Source organism: Carassius carassius, chromosome 46 (assembly GCF_963082965.1).
Source record: "Carassius carassius chromosome 46, fCarCar2.1, whole genome shotgun sequence".
Lineage (NCBI taxonomy): Eukaryota > Metazoa > Chordata > Actinopteri > Cypriniformes > Cyprinidae > Carassius > Carassius carassius.
In genome coordinates this window covers 3,605,624-3,632,224 of record NC_081800.1, presented here as the reverse complement: position 1 = coordinate 3,632,224, position 26,601 = coordinate 3,605,624, and the positions used below count along the sequence as shown (strand labels likewise).

General features: G+C 38.3%; 1 protein-coding gene across 1 annotated transcript; it reads right to left on the bottom strand.

Annotated features, from left to right (window-relative positions):
- Positions 1-653: 653 nt before the first annotated feature.
- LOC132129454 (protein NDNF-like) lies at positions 654-18,856 on the bottom strand. Its single transcript, XM_059541070.1, has 4 exons — positions 18,563-18,856; positions 9,637-9,825; positions 7,360-7,484; positions 654-2,839 (listed from the first exon to the last, which is right to left on the bottom strand). Exons 2-4 carry the CDS (start codon positions 9,822-9,824, stop codon positions 1,431-1,433), a joined length of 1,722 nt encoding a protein of 573 aa, XP_059397053.1. The 5' UTR covers position 9,825; positions 18,563-18,856; the 3' UTR covers positions 654-1,430.
- Positions 18,857-26,601: the final 7,745 nt, after the last annotated feature.

The following is a 26,601-nucleotide window of genomic DNA, read 5'->3' as shown; positions in this document are numbered from 1 at the left end:
TTCCGTGTGCATACTATGTAGTTATTATAAGAATTACAATAATTGCATTGGTAATAACTAGATACTAAACCTGAACCTAACTGTAACCCATGTAGTTGCCATATAATACACAGTACTTACAAGTACATGTACTGTAAAATAAAGTGTGACCCAAACATATATCTAATTTGACACAGTTATATCCTTTTAAAACAAGTTTTTTAATTAAATGATTATTTTACTCAGTTTACAAACTTATCAATTATGGCTGTGTGCAGATAGCAATTACTTACTAGTGTGAAACAGAATGTGTCATGCAGGAATAAGAAATAGCAGTAGTATGCTACACTGTTGTCACAAAACTTTGTGCATGTTTAATAAAGTAAGTGACACTGAGTTAGCATCTTAGAAATATAAACTTATTTTGCATCACATGAAAATGTCTTAAATCTAAGCAGTCTTATCAAATAAACAAGAAAGACCTTGCGGCTTACATTGTGCATTGCATTGTGGGATATTCCATGCCATGTGCTCTGTTGTAAACTGCAATTTTTGGCAAATGTAATAAATCATTTGGGTATTCTTGACATGCATTGCTATGATTCATGTGAAAGATAATTTACTTCATATATATATTATTATTATATCATCCTGGCAGAGAAACACAGAACCGCTGAGATTACAGGTGTCTATATTTAGTGTTTTATGTATATGAATATTGGCAGAAAAAATCTGTACATGTGACACAGAGATGAGACACATTTACACACACCAGATTCACAAACTGAGATTATACACACACAAACTTGACAGTGGGGAAACGCTTCAACAACGTTTACTTTCATACAGATTTAAAACACATTTTTATCACTAATAACTGTTGTCAATAACAAAAAAATAATAGCAGTTAAAAAAATAAAACATTAAGAAGTATGAAATAATTTAAAAAAGTCTTCTAAACCATGTTTTTAATACAGGGCAGGAGAGCGGAGAGAAGGAGTCCTGGAGCTACCTCTAAGATGACTGGCGTAAAACCAAAACGAACGCACAAATAGAACGTAGACATAAGGCAGACAAATGGTGCATGCAGTGGCTAAAAGAGAACTGCAATTCCTCCAAACTCCCATTTCCATTGCATTGGGGATGCAGTACAGGGACTCTTTGCGTAGCAACAGCGATGGCACCCCCTGAGAACAAACCTTCAGGTGCCTTAGAGAGCGCCAGACTCGACTCGGTAATGTAAACATAAATAAAAAGGTTGATATCTCACTCTACAGGCAGTTCAGTAACCGCGACACATGCAGCGTTAGCATTAGCAATGTGCGCAAGTAGTCAGTCTGCAAAACTCTCCTTAGTAGAATATCACTTCGAGTTAAATAAACTTCTTTTTTTCTCATTATATATAATATATTTACTTCTGTGCAGAGTCTGTGCTTCGGAGTCTTTGTTTTTTAACAGTACTTCCTTGTTTTGACCAGTTTGCTCTGGTACTTGACTGAGTGGCCACTGTGTCCCACCACATAAACATCCAGGAGGTAGGTCTTTCCTGCCTCGAGGCCTGTTATGGTCTCTGTAGTGACTGCCTTCTGCAGGTTGGCGCTGTTAAAGTACTTGCAAACCACTTTCTCAGACTTGCGACGGCTCTCTGGTCCAGCGCACTGGTTCTGCTCTCGGCGTCGATGCTCTTCACTGTAACTTTCGGAAACTTCACGTCTGTAAACGCAATATTTGTTGCGCTCCTGTGTGCCAAGCCAAGCAACAGTGACAGAAAAACAGGTACGCAATTTATCGAAAGCCTTGATGCGGGTATCCTCAGGTAGGGCAGGGAAAGGTTGCTTGCCTCCGGCATGTGTGCTGGCCAGTACTTTCAAGGTGGAGGCACCCTTGCGGGACCCTCTCAGACGAAACAGGTACTTGGCTTTGGGCTTTCCTCTGAGCTGGAACTGGCGGACACCCTCCACATTCTGAGAGAGAACAAGCTTCCCATCACGCCGCACCTGAACTTGCACCGCGTCCAGACAGGCATGGACAAACAGCGTGACGCGCTGGTGAGAGGAGACCGGGGCAAAGCGAAGGAATTTGCTGCCTTTCCTCTTAATGAAGACATCAGTTACTTTCCCATCCTTGAGCTCCACTGTCTTCTGCTTGGCCTCTTCCTTGGTGCGGGCAAAAGTGCCCACGTATGCAGTACTCATGTTGGTGCCTGTGTTGACGGTGAACACATCAAAGTAATATTGTGTGTCTGGCTTTAGGTCCGTCACAGTAAAAATATTCTTGTTGCCAATGCAGATCTTCTGTATGTCTGCCACTTTGGGCTTGGGGATATATGTGCGACTCATCTTGTTGCTCAGAGCTCTGTTGGTGGTGAGGGAACGATCCTTGAAAACATTCTCAGATGGGACAAAACCAAAATGAGCAAAGTCAAAGGGGCTGAAATCCCGACCAGGTTTTGGAGCAATCATGAAGGCATCATCTAAGCTCATCTTGGCCTCAGCTGCACATAAGCTCTTGAAGTTGTGCTCCTTGTTAATAACCACACAGTACTGGATCGGCTGGCCCATGATGGAGCCAGTAGGACTGGGCTTCCAGGCCAGTGTGACAGTAGTACGACCCAATGCGGTAACATCAACCCTGGGGTCGTAAGGCAGTTCCGGGTATGGCTGGTCGGACTCGGGAGTTGTGGTAGAGTAAATCTTGAAGTTGCTGTCCTTTTCAGTGGAGATGATTTCCAGCTGGTACAAGCCAGAAGGGGAGCTAGTGGAGATGAACGACTCAACGTCATTTCCTTTGTAAGTAAAGAGTTCGGTCCCCTCATTGGCCGTGGCCTGCTGTTTCTGCTGTTCTAGAGGTTCTGGCTCACCTGGGACACAAAAGACACAGATAAATTCACAAAATTAGACCTTGGGAAACAAGCCCCAAAAAAACCTCAAAAGATAATGGGGAAAAGAGGGTCCCCACAGAACAAACCACAAACATCAAAAACAAGGCCCATTCTGTGTGGGAAAACTGCTTGGTGCTGTTTGGAGATGCACATTTTGAATGATGACTTGTTTAAACCGCACACAAACACAAGCCACATAAATTGTTGAACAAATGGATGTGGACACTTAAGCTCTCTCTGAACATCAATGACTGAGACATTTAACATTAACTGCCACATAATGACGCATTTCCCTCACCACTACAAAAAACAAATCTAGTTATTTACTTTCCGCTTCCTCCCCATACCCCACTTAACACCGCTGGAAAAAAAGAAGCAGCAATTTCCATCTTAACGGAAAGAGCATCGTTTAATGTTTTAATCCTTGTGAGGTCACTGGGTGCTACCTGCTCCGGTGGACATTAGCCACTCGTCTGCTGGCGGCTGTGTTTTGTATCCAAACAACCCTGCACATCAGAGGGTGACTTTCACTATGCCTTCCAAGGGAACACCAAGCTACACAGAGATGCCTTGTGGCTTCACTGTTCCTCGAGTTCCTTTCCAAGCCCTCTCTGTTCAGCTGGGCAAGAAAACATAATATTATGTTTGTCAACCAGAGAACTAAATGAACACGCGTTGCACTCACAGACCGTCTCCCAGTGGATATATTCCACAAACATGGGAAAAGATTTGTGTGTGAGTATTTATTTACTGTGACAGCTGTATGACAATATAAAAAGTACAAATTAAAGATGCTTGTTTGCATTTCATTTATAATGTAGTCCTGCAATTAACCAGATAAAAAGTGTATTGCACAGAAGTAGCTCAAGAGATTAAATGGAGTTCTGACTAACAGTACGTTTGAAATGTCCACTTTGTCTCAGATGTGTCTCCATTTTTTAAGAGAAATAAAATATTGTGTGTCAACAATTGTCTCATTTGGGTCTAAGTAATTATGTAGCTTAAACACTGGCAACACCAAGGTTATGGGTTTTATTCCAATTGAATGAAAGGTTTGCATAAATATAAATGCATAGAGCCCTAAAACAGGTGAGTACTGTAGCAAAATTTGAGGCATTGTTTAGCACTTTTCTGAATCTCTAGAGCAGTGGTTCTTAATCCTGGTCCTTTGGACCCCCCACTCTGCACATTTCTTATGTCTCCCTTATCTAACACACTCTTTTCAGTTCATGGAGCTGATGATTAAGTGTCTTAAATAAGGCAGTCAAGCTAAATTTTAAGTAGTGAAATATTGAGGAGATCTCAAAAAATGTTCTTTTCTACGGTCCGGTCCCACTAGAATGTGTGTGTGTGTATGCGTGTTTGAGTTATTGCAGCTGCGATTGACTGAATGTGTATGAACAAGGAAATGAGTCTGAAGGTGGATATCATCAACTGTGACTGATTTGTCTTTCAGGATCTTCCAATCACTGCCAAGTCAAGCCGTAGCTGGATGATCATTACACAGTGTGTTTTGTAAAAAAAAAAAAATAATAAAAATCTACATCCTTTGCATAAAAAGCAACTGCACAGCAGTGAATGATGGGAGTCTCTGCTTTTCATCAGCCATGACAACCATTTTGGGCCACAGACTGAGAAGATGGAGGTAACCCAGGGCCTGGGAGTGATTACGGCACAAGAAGACAGAGATGATCAGAGAAGCTTGTCATCTCACAGGGAGACAATGGTGTCTTCATGTAAGCTCTCAAATGGACATGTTCTGCACACACTTTGAGAAAGCAGCTTCTGCCTCATTTCAGTCCTATACATTAGGCTTCAAAGACACGCATCTAGATGCACTTTAACTGAAACCGCTATGCTGCTGCATGTGTGTGGAGTGAAATACAAGGGTGTTTTGTAGAATTTTATTTATTTATTTTTTAGGAAACTGTCCAGATGGAAAAAGAGTGATGTTGAGAGAGGGTGACGGGAAAAGGAGAAGAAATGAGAAAAGTACAAGGAGGGAGGGCAAAAGAGGAGAGAGTACAGCTAAAAGGGAGAAGAAGAGTAAAAGCAAAAATTTTGCTTTGAAGACGAAAGCCGGTCACAACCTTTTCTTTTACACACATGCACAGAGTTGATGGGAACAGTGGGAGGAATCCTACGGATGTGTGATTGAAAGCATGTCTAGGTCAAATTTCACTATAAAGTTTTCTATTTTGGGTTCACCTGTACGTGTACTTGACAGGGTTTATGAGATTCACCCCTATATATCCCTATACAAGATTCACTCCATTTGACTTTTTTCATTCTTACTTTCAGGCTTTTACGTCTGTAAGTATTCAGATGTAGTCCATCAGCACACCAAGCGTGGTTACACTGGGCCCAAATTCACACATCACAAATACACACTGACGCACTAACACGGCTAATGATTGACCACAGTGGAAAACACTGACCCACACTGGACATGCTCCACAGTACTTCACAGAAACATGTTTACCTGCAGCCCTGCTGCTTTTCAAATTAATCTAGTTTTTTTTTTCCAAGGAGGCATCTGTAGGACATTCATTTTGACTTTTTTTTTGGTTAAATCATTTTAAGAACTTGCAAACACTAGGGCCTATCGCACCACAGGAACCTTTTTTATAGTACCAGAAGTAATTGTGGAACTACCTACTTTGGGGCGTTTTTGCACCGGAGGAACTGGGTGCGATTTTAGTACTGCCTTTTTCGAGAACCAAATTAGCTCCTACTCTGGAGCGGGGTCTAACCAGCACAACTGGTACTAACCGTGACCTAAGTAGACACTGATTGGCCAGACGCATTCGAAAACGCCCTCACCCGGCATTATTTAAAATGCCATGTAACATACTGTAAACATTGTGTCAGCTTATTTCGCAAGCATGATGAACAGTGCTAAATTGACAGACGCTGAAGTGCAGGCATTTGTAGCAAGTGTAGCACTGCCAGTTGTCGTTGGAGATTCTTAGTCCTCCTTTCTGTTCTTTCAATTGCTTTACGTAAACGTCGACATTACATGTCCATTATTGTGAAACCCACGAGACACACCAAAAACACTCATTCTCATGTTGTTAATAGCTGCGTTTACATGGACCCTTCTAATCCGATCGTAATAGGACTAGAAGCACAATCAGAATACAAAATGTCACATGTAAACACGTCAATCCGATTGAATTGGCCAGATCCGACTAAAATTTCGATCGGATTGTAAGGGGTGGTTTATCCCTTTTGTAATCCGAGCGAGAGGACATGTAAACTCTTGATCGGATTGAAAACCGAAACGGGAAAGTACTGCGCATGCATAGTGACGTAGAAATAGCGTAATGACATATGACGCGTGGAACGAGGTGTTCTTCCTGGTGAATAAAGTGTCATAAATAAGTGTCCTGTCATTATAAATCTCCCCTTTCACTCAGCGTATGTGAAGTGGAACACGACCACGTCCCACCAGTCCTCGTTTAAGACTCTCATCAACAGACGTCTAGTTTTGAGTGCGGGAAAAGGCACTTTTACTACTTTTTTTTTTTTTTTTTGCTAAAGTAAAGTTAAGCAGCACAACAGTTCATGTGCTGGTCGTCGTCTAATTAGGAACTGAAGTAGATAAATATAACGTTTGTTTTTTTAAAACAGCAGCGGGAAACTCTGTATATTCAGGCAGTGTGCGCATGTCAAAAGAGTAAATCCGATCAGAAGCTTGTGACACGTATACGCGCATATCAACCCAATCACTTTATTTACGATTCATGTAAACACTAAGTTCGAATTCGTCAGTCAGAATGAATTCATTCCGATGGAAGCAAAAAGTGTCAATGTAAACGCACCTAATGTTGTTCTTCTTTGTTAACGTTGTTGTTGAACACCGTACACAAATGAAATCGCTGTCGACTGGCTTACGTCACGTCCTAGTACACAGCTGTCGGTGCGAATGCAAACCTTTAAATGGTACTGGGAAATAGTTTGTGCAAAATCTTCCCAGTACTTTAGTACTGTATGTTTAGATCTGGAACTAAAGCAGTGCAAAAGGCCCTACTAATACTCTGTTTTTAAAAAGTAATTGTCTGTTCCCTACATAGGCAGCATCCGAACTGAAATGGAACCTCATAATGCAAACAGTGATCCCCAGACAATACTGTTATAGATTCAGTTCTAAGTTTTATTTAGGCCTACTGTAATATATAATTCTCTCACCTAATTAGCTTCAGCTATCATCTTTAATCCTTTCAGTTTATTTTACATGTATTCATCTATGTTTGAAATGATTCCTAATTTAGGAATGACTTCCTTCCTAATCAAGTTTAATCCTTTGGAGATACATGGAAGGAGATACCAATGTCTTCTTTAATCATTAAGCAGTACTGAATAGCAATGGAAGATGTTTTCTTGTTCCTCGGATCTAAGATCAGTTTTTCTAATAATAGTTTAAAACGTTTACATGGGAAACAAGTTTTAAATTACTGCAGAGTTGCAACATCGATCGGGAGATTTAATTCGGATACCTGATCCTTCTCCGCTGCTGTCTTCTGGGAGCTCCTGCAACGTCAATCTCCACTCGAGAGGAGCATCGCAAGGCGTCAGCATCACCAACAGAGGAGTGTTGTCTTCCTCCACCACAAAATAGTACCTGCAAGAGTGAGGAAAGTTAGCATGCACTGAAATCATACAGGAAATTAAACCTGACTCAGATGCACTCTTTAAGCATACAATAGTTACATAACAAGGTGTCTAACAATACTTTCCACATTAGTCGCTAAGTATAAGACTCCATTTTAGCAAGGTTATGCATAATGGTGTTGCTAATTTAGTCCGCCTGACTGCAGTCACTTTCGCCTTTAAAAGTACTTGAGATATATTAAAACCTGTCCCAAGACACAATATACTGAAATTAGAACTAGTTGGCCTTTCAGAGACCGCTACAGAATTAGGACCATATTCCCCAAACACAGTGCTGTTACATTAGCCATGCTGTCTCGACACATTTCCGCTAGCTTTGTTTGCGTTTTTAGCTCTGTGATGCCACTGAGTTAGCATACTTTTGACAATGCATTGCACATGGGAGATGTCTTATAAAAGCCCCACCAAACACAGCTAGTGTATTTCAGCTGCTTATTATTTCTAATGCTATCTGCGAACTGAAATATTAGCCTGCTAAGTGCAAGAATAGACTGAATACTTCCTACCATTTCTTTTAAAAATAGTGTGTGAAACAGAAACCATTATGGGATTATTTACAATTCAGTTAAAATTAGCTACATTAACACATTATGTATGAATGATATCCACACTGAAAAAAAGAGAATATTTGTAAACAATCTTCACTTAAAAATTGCTAGTAAATTTCACAACTAATTACAAAGAATTGGCAAGTAACACAATAAATGCAACATTAAATTAGTAAAAACTGAAATTGTATTTTCTTTTAAATATACTACAATAATTTAGGTCTTTTGGCTTTTGACATTTGACACACTCTTATGGCAGTTTGTAATTATTTTCCATCTTGGCCAGTTCATATTATAAATATTATTTTGTACAGAACAATATTTTCCCCCACAAAAACCACATCATACAAATTTATGCAAAATCATCATCTCATAATTATTATTATTATTATTATTATTATTATTTTCAATGAGATTGGGTCAGTACATTTATAGGAAAATAAAAACTAATCTTAAAATGTAATTTAAAAAAATCTAAAACTGTAATAACAATAAATAAAACAACTACAACTACAATAATATAAAATAAATCTAAAATTGTAATAAAATAAATAATAAATGAGCTTTATCGATCTTTTGATATAAAAAAATAAAAAATAAAAAATAAATAAATAATAATGATAATAATCAAAAAATAAATAAAAAAGAAAAATCATGGTGGACATGTTCAAGATCATTTATCATACTAGAAATTGAAGGTCAAGTTGAGCACATTGCATTATGGGTTACAGCACAGTGTGGTCTGTTGTACAGATAAATGTGTTTAGATATTTCACAAAACTTATACTTATTTTACTAAAATTACTGAATACTGCAACATTAAAGTAGCATGATAGTGTTTCATTCCAAACATAGTCTGAGCTTCTGTGAGCAGAAACGCCTTCAACTCCACATTCTGTAAAATAATTACAAAGACTTCAGTGTAATCAGCTATATTTGAGAGTACTGCAGTTCATTAGCAGGACACGACATTTACAGGATCACTGGCATGGACATCAAATGAGAAACAGGGAGATTTGTTGTTACTATAAAGTGTTTAAAATTGCGAATACCTCAGCATTCGATCATCTGCGGTATGTAAGTTCTGATTAATTCATCCAGGATTCTCAGCTAAAATAACCCTGCAGCCTTTTGCTAAGAGCTCGCATGTGGTTCAGTTTGACGGACATGCTGAACACGGATAATAGCCGTCCATTTGAGTGCAACTACTACTCAAAACAATGCTTCATCAAACACACACTAGCATGCAGTTGCTTGCATCTCATTCATAATGCATGTCTCATCCGCATCTGATGCATTATGGCTATGATAGATATATATCCATATTTCTTCTTCCCACACACAAAGACACATCCAAATGCACATGATTATAACCCTTCCATCCAAATTGGTTTATAAGAAGGACATTTTTTAAACATATGTCTATCATCTATTTTTCTAAATCTAAACCCATTTTGAGGAGATATGGGGACATCACAAATATAAATAAATACATTTTTAATATTTATATATATATATCTGGTAAAAAAATATTTATGTGGTGTATGAATTCACCTTTTTGGTGTATCTCTGAACAGGTATCCGCTGATCTCGGCTCCATCGGGCAAGACAGAAGAGTCCTGAAACTGAGCTTTATCTCTGATCTGCATCTGAAAGAGGCCTTCATCACGTGTGGGCAGTTTCTGTCCCATAACCCCCAAGACCAGCAACACCAAACCACAAGATCCACACATCCACGTCATCCTAAAGAGTGAGAGAGAGAGAGAGATTGACAGTGATTGAACAGGAGAATGGAATTTCATTCTCAAAAACCTTCATTACATTTCTTTTCACCTTAACTATATTAGCACACAACATCAAAGCATGATGATGTTCTGTTTATTATATGTGTGTTGCAGTTATGGGTTGGATTCTGATTGGCTGTCAATGTTTTTATTGTTTATCTGCTGGAAAAAAAAAGCAAAAACTTTATCCTTCTGTGTCGTTATTGTTGTAGTTCTGGTATGGACTTCACTATTCTCATTGAATTTGAATAATTATTGAAAATTTATAGTTATCGTTATAGTCATTCCTGGTGTGAATGGGCCTTTGTTACATCACAGCCACTGAACATGATGTGCTACTCACTAGACCCGTTGGGGGAGGGGCATAGAGGAGAGCATTTGATTGGACGAAAATCAGTTTAGTGTAGGATGAGTCATCAATGTGAATTTTTCATATAGAAGACCTCAAAGCTAACACACATCACCGAATTAAATTAATTCAACTTCAATTTGGATTACTTGAAGTCTTTAAAGCTGACGAATCAATACACATTATATCTGTGATGGAGCAAATTGAGGACAGATAAACTACCAATGACTGTTTAAAAACTCTAATGGAAGTTAAATCATTAAATGATGCCCTTATTCTAAAAGAAAAACAAATTGTTCTTAACATTTAGCTAAATGTCTGAATTGCACCATCACACTACAACAAACAAACCAAACTACAGTAGATTTGGGATAATGAATTCAACTGAATGTCCTGACTGACCACCTTTGAAGTTCTGCTGCTTTTTAACTCAAGGGGCGGCACAGCTGGGGGAAAGACGGGGATGTGGCGGTTGATACTGCACGCAAACATTCAAACGACTCATGAGAACATCCAGGCACTCAGACACTCACAGATGCACACATCTGCTCACTGAAGACACACACACACACACACACACACATACTCAAATGCGTTCGCTCACTAATCACTGTTTGAATGCCTGTAAAGAGTGTCTGAGCTCACAGTACAAAAATATCCATGTCTGGCTGGTGTTAAACACCTGCTTATAACTATGCACAGATTTTCTTTCTCACCAATCTTCTGCATCTGTCCGGGGCACTTTTCATAACCTTTTCAAGTAAATGACAAACTGAATGTTTTTTTTTTTTTTTATTATTTACACTTTGTTAAAATTTTGTAAACAAGTCTTTAGAACAGATATAAAACTGTAGACATAAAATACCATTCAAAGGTCTGAAGTCAATAAGAAGTTTATTATTTGCTCACTTACTTTAATAATAAAAAATACACTAGAAACAGTAGGAAAATGTTATTACAATTTAGAATAGATAGATGTTTTCTATGTGAATATCTGTTCAAATTTCAGCATCATTCCTCCAGTCTTCAGTGTCACGTGATCTTCAGAAATCATCCCAATATGCTGATTTGGTGCTCAAGAAACATTTATTATTATTATCAGTGTTGAAAACAGTTGTGCTGCTTCATATTTTTTTAACATTACACATATCTTAACTGGCATTTTTGATTTTTCAAATTAATGCATTCTTGCTGAATAAAAGTATTAATTTATTCAAAAAAAAAACAACCTTGATGTGAAATGTACTTCAGGTAAACAAATCTGGTATGCTTAACAGCCTTTTTTTCCATTGGAAACTGCACAAATGTGTTAGAATGAGCTAAGTCTAACTCTATACTGTGCTGTATTAGACTGCGATGGGGCGGTTTAGGAAGAGCTGAACTGGGATGCGTCTGGCTGTGTTGGGCCACACTCTAGGCTGGATTCGGCTTTGCAGGGATATCCTCTTTCTATTGATTTGGTGCCATTGATTGGAGCTGAAGGCCCAAACTCCCTGATATAATCAGGCTAATGATGGCAAATTAGAGTGCTACTCCACTGTCATTAACAGCAAGTGAGTGCTTGTCCTCTTTATGACCTCTTCAGGAATCCCTCCCCTCCTGCTGCCTTTATTCCCACTTTTCTTGACCTCTTTCACTCACTCTTTATTTTCCAGGCTCAGATAGTGCTTTCTCTTTTTCCTCTTCCGCTGTCATCTATTTTTCTTGTTCTTTTACATGCTTTCCTCATGCCTTTTAAGTGTTGTACATAATCACACCGCCCCCCCCCCCCTTAAATCTGGGCTTTTGGGCTTTTCACTTCGGTCAATCACAAAATATACTTAACTTCATTTGGACACAAAGCACTGCTTTTATCATGCATTACATTCCTTCTCCTCTATCTCCAACAGCAAGACAACACTGCTTTCTCTTGTGCTTTGATTGCATAATATGAAATTTTCGGAAAAGAAATGCTCTCTCATCTTGTATTGTTAAATATGTATATGGGGATGTAGATATACTTATGGTGGATAGTTTAAGGACACATTTCAGAGACTTTTGGTGCAGACCCAAGTCCGTCCAAACTCGGGTGCACAACAACAGTTTGCTTGAAAATGTGGTCTGAGGCTCTTAGGAGTATGTGAATTTTGGAAAGCAATCCATCTTAATTCACAGTCATGAACTTTTATAAATGATATACAAGGATATCTTCTAGTCCAGGTTAGTGATTTAACATAAGATCTTCTTGTAGAAATCCAGATAATAAGTTTGTGTCCATGGGAGATCTTTGAACTGAATAGGGAAAATGAATGCATTGAAGGTGATTGTCACTGTGTGGGACTTGAAAGACCTTGTATGTGTCCGGGCAGACATCATAAACAGATTATATTTGGGTATGAATTATAATACTGTTTCTCTTTGGATGTGGTTGTAGAACATTTGCCTCAAATTCCAATTTTTTAAACAAGAAGAGAAAGCAAAGAAACACAGGAACATGGATTTCCTCTCCAACTCAGTCGGGTTTGGATGCCGTTGTGTTTCCTATAACAGAAAGGGTTCTCGTTCTAAAATAAAACTTCAAAACAAAGCCCCATCTGGAACAAATAAAAGCTAATGTTTAATTAGAGCTGGGAGAATGTCTGATCGCAATTTGGGGAAGGATAATTTGAAGGCAGAGTCAGCCGCAATCGTGTCAACTTTGTTTTGCTCCTATTCATTTTTTTTCTTTCTTTATTCATTTGTTTTTACCAATTATTTTTTCTGTGACGGAAACGGGTTCATTCGGGTCCTGGATCACTTATGGACCATGTACAAATCTGAGATGTGTGATGAATTGGACCCTGAAGTGGTTTCGGGAGAGAGTGTGTTGCGGGTAGGTCGAGTCAAGTTCATAATGTTAAACAGCTTAAACCCTTTGAATGCAACATGCTGTAATGTTTGAATTATCATCCTCAAAATGCTCCTAATCACTTCACGTGCAAGTAAAACGACAATGCTATGGTGCTATTTAAACAGTTTACTCTTTAAGTAATTTGCCTTGTTTTAACTTCCTTGATTATCGTTCTATCTAAAAGCAGTTCGAGATAATTCTGCAAAAACAAATGCAATAGGCCTACAGGAATCTTGTGTCAGGTGTTTCAGAAACATCTGGCTGCATTCCACTCTGGATAACAATTCTTCTAATTATCTCTCGAGAGACAGAAATGTCATTCTCTTTGAAATATGTTCATCCTAATCAGATAAAATAGCCATTCATCTCCACTGGGAGTCTAGGGGCTTTAGGTCTGACTGATGAATCAGCAATTAGGAGCAGATAATTCTATGATTCAGTCAGTCAAATAATACACTGATTAATTGCCACAAGAAGTGTTAACATTCAGTTCACCAAGGTGAGACAGGGACTGACAGGCTCAGCAAGGGAAACACACACACACACACACACACAGACAGATGAGTAGCACATGTATGGTGCATGAAAAGCTGCACTACTGACAGGGTGAAAACACACATCGCACCAGAGCAGCTACCACCTGTCAATCAAACTGCAGCTGCCCGGGCCACAAACAGCAGAAAGCCATCATTACCGCACTAACCTGTGTGGAGTTGTCACTTCTGTCTCACTTGCTTTTTAAACATATATGACTGCATATTCACACACACACACAGCTTCCATAATGACCCTCCTCTCTGTGGAGCTCAGTGTCAAATATGTGAACTCTCCTATATCACTCCAGAGGTGCAAAAGCCTTCATTTCCACAGAGATAAGGGAAACATTTCAGGTTCTGTTTCAACAGAGGCACAACGCCCTGAAACTGGAGAATGGGTGAGTTTCCCTCAGCTTCTGTCAGCGCTTCCCGAAACCTCTGAACAGACATTTACTGTGGGCTTCGTCCCCTGGGCTCCTCACGGCCCTGCCATGCATGCATACAAAGCCAGAGCTGGAAAGAAGTGGGGAAAGAAACCAACCTGAACAGTAGAACACAATGGGGACAATGTTGGATTTTGTAGAGCAGTTTTATTCTGTGCAACTTTGACCAGTCTGTGGTTAGTCCATCTATTCTGACAATCCGTGTCTTGCTGCACTAATAAGCCAAGCCATGCAATATTATTTATTTGGTATAACCACTTAAATATGATATTCATAAATCAAATTTAAAACCACATTCAATTATAATCTCAAGTTTTTCATCATTTGCGACATGTCCAATCCTGTTCTAGGAGGGCCACTATCCCACAGAGTTTGGCTCCTGTTCTAATAAAAGACACCTTAACCAGTAAATCAAGGTCTTTAGGATTCCTAGAAACTCCCAGGTTGTATCAAAAACACCCGTTATACCATGTATAACGTCTATATGTAGTGTAGTGGTTTCCAACCATGATCCTGGAGCCCCCCCAAAACTGCACAGTTCGCATGTCTTCTTTGTCTTACACACCCTTTTCAGGTCGTGGAGTCACTACTAATGAGCTGATGACCTGAATCAAGTGTGTTTGATTAATGTGCAGTGTTGGAGGCTCCAGGAACGTGGTTGGGAACCACTGATGTCGTGCACTATTTGATGGGACAGCCTCTGGTGGCAAGCGTGATTTCACCGAGTACAACATGTTCCTGGATCAACATCCTTGTTGATCCTGGAACAACATTCCAATCAACCAATCAGAATTGAGATATAACTTTTCAGAAAATATCTGTTTTAGGCTTACAATCAGAGTTAGGTGCTTCTACACCCTTGTTAATTAGCTGTTATTTCCCACTGATTTTTGCAATAAATTATGGGTAAGATTAGGTATAGGGGCAGGGATTGGGTTAAGTCTATATTTTTGAACAATAATGTTGATCTAGGATCATCACAAGATGTTGATCCAGGAACATGTCTTACTTGGCAAAATCACGCGACCGCCACTGGTAGTGGTGCCTGCAAACACAGTGGACATTATTGGCTGCAGTCATTCAATTCCATCATGGACCTAAATAATGAATGTAAAACCAATGTACACTTTGACGAGTAGCTAGAGAAAACCCGTGCACTGTGAGCATCACACGAATGAATTACCTCATCTTGCCAGAAGATGCTGGCAAGCATCCCCCCCCCCCCCCCCCCCCCCCGCCAAAGCTGCACATTCAGGTCTGGCAGTCTGTACTAATGAGCTGATGAGTAGAATCAGGTGTTTTTGATTATGAAGACATGCAAAATTTGCAGAGTTGGGGGGCCTCCAGGATCATGGTTGGGAACCACTGTATTAGAAGAGTATTGTAGGGAATAGTGAATGAAAGTACATGACAGGGCTCTTCAACTCTAGGGTCAGTGTCTTTCTGAGTTTAGCTCTAACCCTAATAAAACACCAAAAAAAATAAAAAATAAAGAGCTAATCCCACATTACTTACAAATTAGAGACAGGTGTGTTAAATAAGGGTTAAAACCAAAGTCTGCAGGGCACTGGCCCTCCAGGACTGGAGTTGAAGATACAGCCACAGGGAAGTGTGTTGGGTTAGCTTAGAACTAAACCCTTTAGGATACTGGCCCTCCAGGAGCAGCACTGGGCATACATGGCAGTATCAGCTGTGTCTCATCTGTACCTCATTATGTGGTATCTGGTATTGAATAGTGCATGAGTGTGCAAGCGAACAGCCACTATGCATCCTTCTCATCTCAAATGTTTTGATTTCTTAGAAATGAGATCAGCACTTTAAAGCTGAGGTGCTTGACATTGACTTTGGCTGTGTCTTTTTGCCGATCCTGAGCTGCACTGCTGCTCTTGGACAGCCAAATGGCCAGACCGTTCTCATCCCAAGGCGTCATATACTGACCCTTTTGACATTTCGTCAACATCCTACGCACATGTCACCCTCTAGCGTCAATATTACACGCAGATAAAAATGGGCCAGAAGGCGCCTCCTAGCGGTCTAACCCTAACCCTAACCCTAACCTTAACCCATAATCTGTGTCTCTTATTGACGCTAGAGGGTGCCATATGCGTAGGATGTTGACGAAATGTCAAAAGGGTCAGTATATGATGCCTTGGGATGAGAATGTGTTAAAATGGCACAATAGCTAATTGTTAGAAGCCAGTTTTGAGAGCTGAAGTCCAGCACTCCACTCTGGACATTTGGCTGTCCGCTGTTTGTTTACTTTGGCAAGGACCCAGAACAGCGTTTGTTGAATAAAATCTTTGAATAAATTTGTGCATTTGAGACACATTTGCTCACATAGCTGCACACAGGGTAGCTGTGAATTGTAATGTCTCCAAGCGATTTTAAGATTATTTTTACACACCCCATCTGCTCACTCTAGAGTGTCCAGACTGGGATGTCCCATTTGAGCCTCTAGATATCCTCACACAGGTCTTTATCTCAGGACTCCCAATTAGTACCACAATATTCTCAGACTCGACTGACAATTTGTCCTCCCCACCCCACCCATATGAGCATATCTAAGGAAGTGCACAAAAGGGCATGCTGGAAAATAAAGAGGTCACTGGCATTTATTTATCATCTACCTACCGAGAATGAAAATGATCTTATGTGAGCGTTTTTTGTTTGCATGTTTCGCTGACAGGACGCACTGAATGAACCATCTCAATCTGAATTCGAGCTCTGAAGCTTTGCGGACAAACAGATATGGAAATGAAAGAGCAGGGTCACAAAAAGTTCGAAAAGCTGCGATTAAATCCCTGGTTCTCCTCAACAGGACATGACACATAGTCACGTCAGACCCCACAAAGACCAGGGTGAGGACGACTGTATCTCCGCATCGGACTGTCACTCCATCAGACACACAAATGGCTATTGCAACAGTGGCGGAATTCTTTCGCTGCCAGAGTTTTCATATGCAAATAAGGGTTTAGATACGCCATGCAACAGAGACCTTCCCGTTCTTAGACTTTTGTTCCTGTTTCATTCTTTCCGAGAGAGGATGGGAGGCAGTGCAGCTTGGCCTCGCCGCTAAATACAGTTATTCAAATTCCCTCATTCTGAGTCTGTCTTTCATTACGTCTCCCAGCCCAGAGAAAAGTAGCCTATCACTCTCACCAGGAACCACATCAGGTAGCCGGCAATCCACTTCGTAGTTGTTTGTGTCTGATAGGAGACTAATCCTCGCAATCCCATCGGAGAGATTAAAAAAACACACAAATTTACTATTCAAATTCAAAAAGGAAAGGACGCAAATGGGACTGAGATCTCGCTGCATGCTGCAGATGGGAAGCTGATGTGAAATGTCAAGCAGTGACATGCAATACTTCAAAGAGCTACTTTTATTCACAAATAATGATTATTCCTGCAGTTTTTTATGGGTTTACATCACGACAAACTGAATATTTGTACGTTTTAAAATTAAACACACTGCAGGACCATTTAAGTGAACTGCAAAGCTAAAAGTTGATTAAAATAGAATTTGTAATGTAATGGGTTTGATTTATTTGTTGCACTTTTCGGGCTGTCAGTGCCAACAACTAAATATTCATAATAAGTAGCCTGCACTTCTTATTGCATTTTATTCAGCAGCCTGACTCCTGAAACAATGCGAATTATGGTTGTTTGGATACTGGGGAAGGAAATGTAGAAATCAGACCACTTAAAAAATAAAATGAGCATTTCAATCCTAAATACACTTTCCATTATTCATTCATAAACTGTAAACTGAATCTAAAATACTGATTTTAAATAATAATAAAAAAACGCAGACTAAGTTGTTCCTGTCAACTATTCATGTCTATAAACAGCAAAAGGACATCTCATTTTGTAAAGCACCCGTTTAGACATGGGCCACGATTGAATTTCTTGCAGGAGCTTTTATGCGTTACTGTTTGGAGAAGTTCCTAGCAAACAGACATTTAAAGAAAAACTACCTCTGTGCCTTTGCCCTCAGCGGAGACAGAGACATTTAACACTATGAAAGACTGAATAACAGACGCACAATTGAGAGGGCGAGGACGAGTTGTGATGAATTGCGTCTGGCGGATGGGAGCGCATGGGAACCGCGTCTCCAACACAATGTCCAAAAACTCCCATCGCACCTCCTCTGAGATCCAGACGAACATTAAAAGAGCCTGCGAGCTCGGGCTTGACGGAAAGGGGTTTGAAATCTTTCACTTCCCGGAGTTTGCAGACCTCTCTTGTTCTGGCAGAAGGTTCAAAGAGCGCGTGGAGTCCCGCTCCGTTTCCCCGCCACCGCAGAAGTGTTTCAACTCTTTCATGAGGCTTGAAAGCATTTCGGAAATGCAAAGGCAGGTACATCTGAGCAATGTCTCAACGTAGTGCAGATGATCCTGAGAGATCTGAAACGCATCTCCCCCTGCGTGCGTTTGCGGGAAACTAAAACCTAGTCAAGAAATACCTAAAACATCTCAATTTTATGTTAAGTTCCTTACCTTGCTCTTTAGGGTTAAATCACTCCAGTGTCTTGGTAGAAATGATGTGTTTGTTGACTTCCAGCAGAGCAAATGTGTGAGATGGAAATGCAGGGAAAAGGAAGATGTTGGAGAAAGTGTTGCTGAAGTTGTTCCGGTTAGATTCCTTCAGTCGGACCCGGCTCTGCTCGTGGCTCTCACAGAGTTTCTCCCGTCCCAAAGTTGGCTTCTAGTCTAAGTGTGTATCCTGAGTTGTTCTGCTCTGTAGAGACTGAGTGAAGTGAGAGTCAGACTGCTGTGAAGTGTCTCTCTCTGAAGACCAGCCCACTCTTCTGCCACAGCGCACAAACACACGCTCCTACACTGGCTTCAGTGGCAGCACGAGACATAATAAGAATACAAATAATAATAAATAAGCATTTTAATTCGAAGTTCATTTTCTTAAATATATAGGCCTAGTTATAAATAAAGCACACTTTTCAATCATCTGAATATGTATATAATTGTGAGTAGGCTATCAAGTTTTTATCAAATATTTAAATACATCCATTTACAAATCTGACCAGGCCTATATACATCCACATATATTATAATGGTACACTGAATAGGCCTATCTATTTTTCACGAAAGTAGTTACAGTTAAATACAGTATAAATTAAATATAAATGTGAAGCAGATCTGTAGAATTTGTAGTTTATATTATATGTAGTAAAATTGTGTATAAATATTGTGACTCTAAATGTATATTTTAGAATGCAAATATATGTATTTTAAAATACATATATATAGGGACAACTGGATATATTTCTTTATAAATCCAAAAAGATGTAAATTTAAATCTTATTTAAATATATATACATATACAGTACAGACCAAAAGTTTGGAAACATTACAATTTTTAATGTTTCTGAAAGAAGTTTCTTCTGCTCATCAAGCCTGCATTTATTTGATCAAAAATACAGAAAAAAAAATTAATATTGTGATATATTATTACAATTTAAAATAATTGTTTTTAAATGTATTATACTTTAAATGATCATTTATTTCTGTGATGCAAAGCTGAATTTTTAGGATCATTATCACATGATCCTTTAGAAATCATTCTAATATGATGATTCATTATCAAAGCTGGAAACAGTTCTGCTGCTTAATATTTGTTCAGATCATGTGATACTTTTTTAGGATACTTTGATGAATAAAAAGTAAAAAAAAAATAAAAATAAAAAGAAGCTATGTTTTTAAAATATAAATATTTTGTAATAACAATATACACTACAGGTCAGTAATTTTTTTTCTTTCTTTTTTTAAATAAAATCAATACTTTTATTCAGCAAGGATGTGTTAAATTGATAAAAAGTGATGGTAAAGAAAATATATTATTAGAATTTTTATTTTTATTTTGAATAAATGCAGTTCTTTTGAACCTTTTATTGATCAAATATATGAGACAGCAGAACTGTTTCCAACACTCATAATAAATCCGAATATTAGAATGATTTCTAAATGATCATGTGACAGACTGGATGTTACATGTGACACTGAAGGCTGGAGGAATGATGCTGAAAATTCAGCTTTGCATCACAGGAATACATAATTTTTTTAAAGTATATTCAAATAGAAAACTATTATTTTAAGTTGTAATAATATTTCACAATATTACAGTTTTTTCTGTATTTTTGATCAAATAAATGCAGGCTTGATGAGCAGAAGAAACTTCTTTCAAAAACATTAAAAATAGTAATGTTTCCAAACTTTTGGTCTGTACTGTATGTATATATATATATGCAGGTGTAAATCTGAATATATCTATAGACACATTCATAAATGCTTGAACTAACATATCTGAACAACAAAAGCTTTTAAAACTTTTAAAATGGTTTTAGAAATGCTGATTGTCTTGTTTTTTTTCTGCTTTGCAAACTATAATTTGGTTGCTCTGAAAGTTGTAAAATTGCATTTGGCTCCTGGCAATAATTGGTAATAAATATCGCAGATTGCAGAAAAAAAGTAAAATTGTGGCTATTTAGGTATTGTGCATCAAAACCTAGTGATCTGCCTTCCTAGACAGCATTTCTGGGCATCATATCTCTGGTCAAAAGTATTAAAGGAATGTGAATATAATTATAATCATAATTGAAACCAATCCTAATGACATCAAATATCAAATACACATCTTTTAAGAGTCAAATCATAACCTGCTGAATAAACTGAAATGCCTATTTTTCAATTTATTTTTTCTCTGAAAATCAATTTGTGTAGTAAGCCTTTTAAGACTGCGTCCAAATGATTTAATGCAGCTCTGCATCTCAAAAGCACTAGGTAGCTCACTAAACGTCTCCGTCAAGCCTCCCAAGGCCTGCTGAAGTCTGATGTGTTTTTGTTTCTTCACACACAGGATAGTTTACAGACGGGCATCTGTCTCTCATCCTGCAGGTAGTCACGCAACTCCTGAAGACTTCATCAAAGAGCTGTGTCACGCTGAAAAAAAGTCCCACGATGCTTCCCGTCCTTCTTTTTGTACTTGCAGTATTTGCAAACTTGAATAGCCTGTGATTACCAACACACACGCAATTGTGGGGTTTGTTTGAAGAGCGCAGGCATGGTTTGTTTCTTTTGTTGGGCTGTTTACAGCGGGCCATTCCCTCCGCTGCTGTCTCTATGAACCGCATCTACTGGAGGTGTGAAGGGAGGTTTTCACCAGGGGAAGTAAATATTTATGAAAGATAACAGCAGAGATGAATGGCCATTTATGACTGAATGAGTGTCTGAAAGCTTCAATCAGATGAGAGCATTAAATCTCATCTCTTCATGGCCCTCAGATTAGATCAGGAGCCCATGATTGTGGGAGTATTGTTTTGTAAATCTTCTTTTAAATTCATACAGTGACAAAATGAGCAGTTCATATTGTTTTCAGAAGATAATATTTGACTTTGGCCTAGAGTGAGAGCTGTTTCAGACGAGTGTTAGTGAGTGTCAGTGCGATATCACCATCTAGTGGTTTTGTAGATTTTCTAGTGAGACACACTTGATTTAGTCAAGTTTGACTTCATTTGTGAAGTCCACATTTTCAGCGAGGTGAATTAAAATGATTTACATATTGGGTTAAGCTGAACCCAGCAAAAACATGCCCATGAACATTCGCTTGTAATCTGCTTCAAATGTTAAAAGTACTGTATATATATATATATATATATATATATATATATATATATATATATATAAAGAAAACTGTGCTTGCAGATAATATAGTAATGTTAAATATATAGCCCACTTAAGTGTAGAGTTTGCTTTAATTACTGTTCTAACACACTTAAGTACACATAAATTCACATTTAGTTTAGAAGTACATCTTAAATTGTTTTAATTATGTTTCTTTGTGCTTTTATTTTGAGGTGCAGTCTAACTTACTGAAAGCAAATGTAAATTAAATATTTTTAACTAGTGAATTATTTGATATTAAAATAAAGTATTTTAAATGTACTAAATGACAGCTAAGGCAACGTCTAATACAACATTCACTTCAAAGATAATAGAAATAATTACGAAATTACATTAAAATTTGATTTGTAAGTCCTACTCAAGTGGGTTAAAATCACCCTTAAGTCAAACTAACTTCATTTAATATACATTTAAACTTACATTTTCATTTAAAATAACATGCAGTTAAGTGCAGGGCAATGTTTCCTTTAATCCTAAAACACAATGCAATGCAATGTGTAATTAAAGTAAAGAATTTGTGAAAAAATGATTTTTATGATGAAGTAGCACTGACATGATAGTTCAGCATTAAATACTTGTATGTGTTTTAGCTATTAAAATCCCCTCTAGATCTTTCAGAGTCTGAACAGAACATGAAGAATAAACGTTATCCCATTAATCTCCATGTTAAGGCTTGTACTGTACATATCAACTGACAACCATTAAACCAAATCAGTCTGCGCAGCAGGACTCTGAGCCTGTCATGTCACAGTAGTTGTCCTTGTGTGTGCCCTGATATCTGTTCAACTGTAGATATGAGGACACTGCAGGAAGATACACTGGATCTCAACAGTAAGTGGAAGAAGATTCATGACTCAAAATCGATAGCAGAGATGCTGGAGACGGAAAGCTGAAGAGAGTGTTATAACACACACACACACAAACACACACACACGGAGTCTAATCATGAAGCGTTTCTCTAGCTCTGGAATGCTGGTCTTGAATGAGATGTCAGACAAACACACACACACACACAAACACACACACACACACACACACACACACACACACACACACACACACACACACACACACACACACACACACACATTCTAGTCATTAACCTCATAGACACTTTCACCATGACAACAAGTCCTATGGTAAACAGTTCAGGATGTTTACTGTTTCCTTTCCCTGTTCTGACTGACACAATGCATGACCTCTGACCTCACCCTCAAATTGCAAACCACCCGCATTGAGGTTGTTACCTACCTTAACTCACACGAATGAGACCTGAAATTACATTGTGTGTCGTATGTGTGTGATGCATAAACTACAATGGAAACATCATTTACCAAATCAATTCTTAGCTGAAAAAAGTCATGTGAACTTGCCACAACAAATCATGTTGTTTTGGGGATATTCAGATTTTTCACATAAAAGTAATTCACAAGTTGTATGGAAACGTAATGATAGAGAGTTGGACCAGTAAGAAACTAGTGGCCTCCCATGACACCCTAGCAATGGCATAATAACATGCTAAGAACTCAACTTGAACATGCTAGCAATCGCATGCAAAGCAATGCCTCAGCCAGCACCCAGAACACCCGAGCAAAAACACAAACAAACAAGCCCAGCCCAGACCAGAAAAAGTAACACAAAAGTAAAGTAACACATTACTTTCCATAAAAGAGTAACGCAATATTGTAATGCATTACTTTTAAAAGTAACTTTCCCCCACACTGGACATGATACTATGAACTCAAACACTTCATTCCCCTCTTTGTTGATAGAAATGGACTGTTTCTAAAATTAGCCTCTCCCTCCCAAACTAAAGAGGAAGAGAAGGAAAGAGGCAGAGCGGGAGTTCAAGTGGAAGAAGAAGAAGAAGCCTCGATTGGATCCAGATGCAACAACAATGGCTTACTCTGTGTCATTATCCAATCAGAGCAGAGTTTAAACTCATTATCCAATCAGACAGCTGCGTGTTAGTGATGCCTGCTCTCTGCAGGGAGTGCTGATTTAAACATGAATGAAGCTCTCGGTCTCTGTGATTCATTACAAACATACTCATGTGAAGCGTTATTGATCGAATGTGTGTGGTAATGGCAGAGATGGATATGTAACTCCTTGCTGTCTACTGACTACATAAATAATAGCCACAAACGGCAGTCGATGGGCTCCAAGCACTAATGGCTCAAATGGCCGGCTAGGTGACACAATCGCCGTGTATCTTTCCTAATATGTCTTAAATCTTCAATGAATTTTTTTGTTTTTGGAGAAACAGCTGAAAATACTAATACTGATATATTTCCAAAAGAGACAACTGACTTCATTAAAAATAAATGATTGAAAGAAAAAAAATAAACAAATAAATGCAGCCCTCATCTGTCATTTACAGTGAATAAATGGTTGATTGTATAGAACTGCTCTGACTTGAGCACCACATACAGAGATTGGCCTCTTACGTGCCTCAAGCTTTCAGTTGAAACTTTGTGTTCAGCAGATGTAAGTCTATAGCTAAAATAGACAACAACCTGTTTTCATTGGCTTAATGCATAACTCGATCTTCCAGTGGAAACGACGGGGGTCTAGCTATTTATTGTGACTTTATGCCCAGATACCAGATCTTTAGGAAATATATACCATTGATATATATCGCTCAGCTCTAAACACTCTCTGTTAAAGGTTGTAGAAATTAATTTACATTTTTTACTGTATATGAAGCAACTAAATGTTTTATACTCATGCCAAACCAAGAGATATTGTATAATACAATAATTTATTTTCCTGTATCGGATAACATTACTATTAGAGCCTTAGACATCATTCCCATTGATATAAGCGGCTGATCATCAAAAATATCTGGAAACCCCCGTCGTGTAAACAGAGTAAATAGAGTTTTGAATGTTTTCTCAGATGTCCTCTTTGTCGTTCAGTATGGACCTGTGTTCACAAGAAATAGGTTAATTATTCACTATGGGCCACATCCAAAAATATAGCGGTCCCTATCTGCTAAACAATAAAATGATCTACATTTTTGTCAGAAGTGTCTCAAGATGGTGCTTATACCAGATTTTGTGTGAATCACACAAAATAGTTGTATTTTTTATTTTTGCATTTGAATATGAACAATTGTTGGTATTGAATGAATGATTGAGGTTATTATTATATTTGAGAATGCTGACTCACTGGTTCACGAGGTTCACGAGTGTTTGGAGCAGAGCGTGGTCTCTCTGCCTGTTTTCAAAGAACTGTGTGTTTCAGAGAAACAGATGTGTGTGTGAAAGGGCGTAACACACTACAATCAACTGAACGTCTGCTAAATACACACATCTGCACATCTGCAGAAAAGAGTAAACATCTCTTACATGCAGCCAGTGACAGTAAACAATCAGGAACTCTGTCTATGGGAAAAGACTGAGAAAGACTAGGGCATTATACAGAAAAACACTTGCCATATAAATTTATATACAAAATTTTATATGCACGTGCCACATAAGTTGCATAGTAGGAAAGAGAAAAAAATGCTAAAACAAATGAAAGAAACAGTGTTTTTGTAAATTGGCTTGTGCTTTTCAGTAATGAAAATCTATGGGACTTTATGTCAGAGATTCTCCTAAAAATATATACACTATGTTGCTGGCACTGTCTGTAGATGTTTTTTTTTAATGTAAGTGTGTGTCTAAAATGTTGACAACACATCTTTTCAACAAAGACTTGAACAATAAGCTCTTCTGCTGTTGATTTGTGATGTTTACAACAGGAGGAAGACCACATACATATGGGCCACTTTTACCTGTTAATCAGAACAAGCTGGACCTCAGCAGCATGATTCGTACCAGGTTGGTGTAGTTTGACCCCATGCAGAACAAGTTTGACAGGACTGGATCGCCCTCTAGTGCCAGTCTCCCTCTCACTTGACACACACAATATAGTGTTATTTGTAGTTTTTCACAATCTCTATGAGAATTTTTTCAATACTTCTAACAATTTTCCTAAACTCTTAATGCACCAACACACCTACAACACCCAATTGGAAAAACTGTTAATTTCATGCTTAAAATCACACATTGTAAACTAAAATCCAACCATAATTTTCTAAATAGAATAAAACATTAACAAAATACACTATGCGTACCATAACACTGCAAACATGTCTCAAAATCAAATAATTATTCCAAAACATTAACACATGTTCTCTTCCAAAGTAACATTTAGTTCATCATAACACAATTTCATTAAAACACTAACATCAGATGCAATTACAGAAACTGCATTATTTGATATGCCTGCCCTCATACAATAGACAGTATATTGTATTGATTATAGTTTGTGTTTTGCACTGCTGATTCTTTTCAAGCCTCGCTACATCTTTGCTGCAGAAATTCAATACACAAATCGAATGACCCATGCATCTCAGAATGTTCGGTTTAGACAGAGACAGAACTGCTGCAGTAAAGGCTTTATTCGCAAAAGGACATTGCTGCAAGATAACAAAAATGCAATTTTAGCTGCCATTCATTATGTAAAAGTACAAAATATACAAACAGAAAAATCCACAGAATTTTGGCCACATGTTAATTCTCTGTCAAGGCATCTTGGGAAGAATCTTTTGGCATGCCTTATAATGTCATGGCATGCAGAATCCACTGCTTCCAGGAAGGACATTTGGTCCTGTGGACGATGATCAAAACCTTCCTTCTCCAGGCTGAGAAAAACTCCTCAGTGGGGTTGAGGAAAGGGGAGTAAGGGGCATCAATCCAGGCTTTTGACTGTCACTTCCTGTTTGTTGCTGTTGAGTTTGGTTCTCCTTCAAGGTAATTCTTTATCTAATAATATTTAATCTTAAAATACATTTT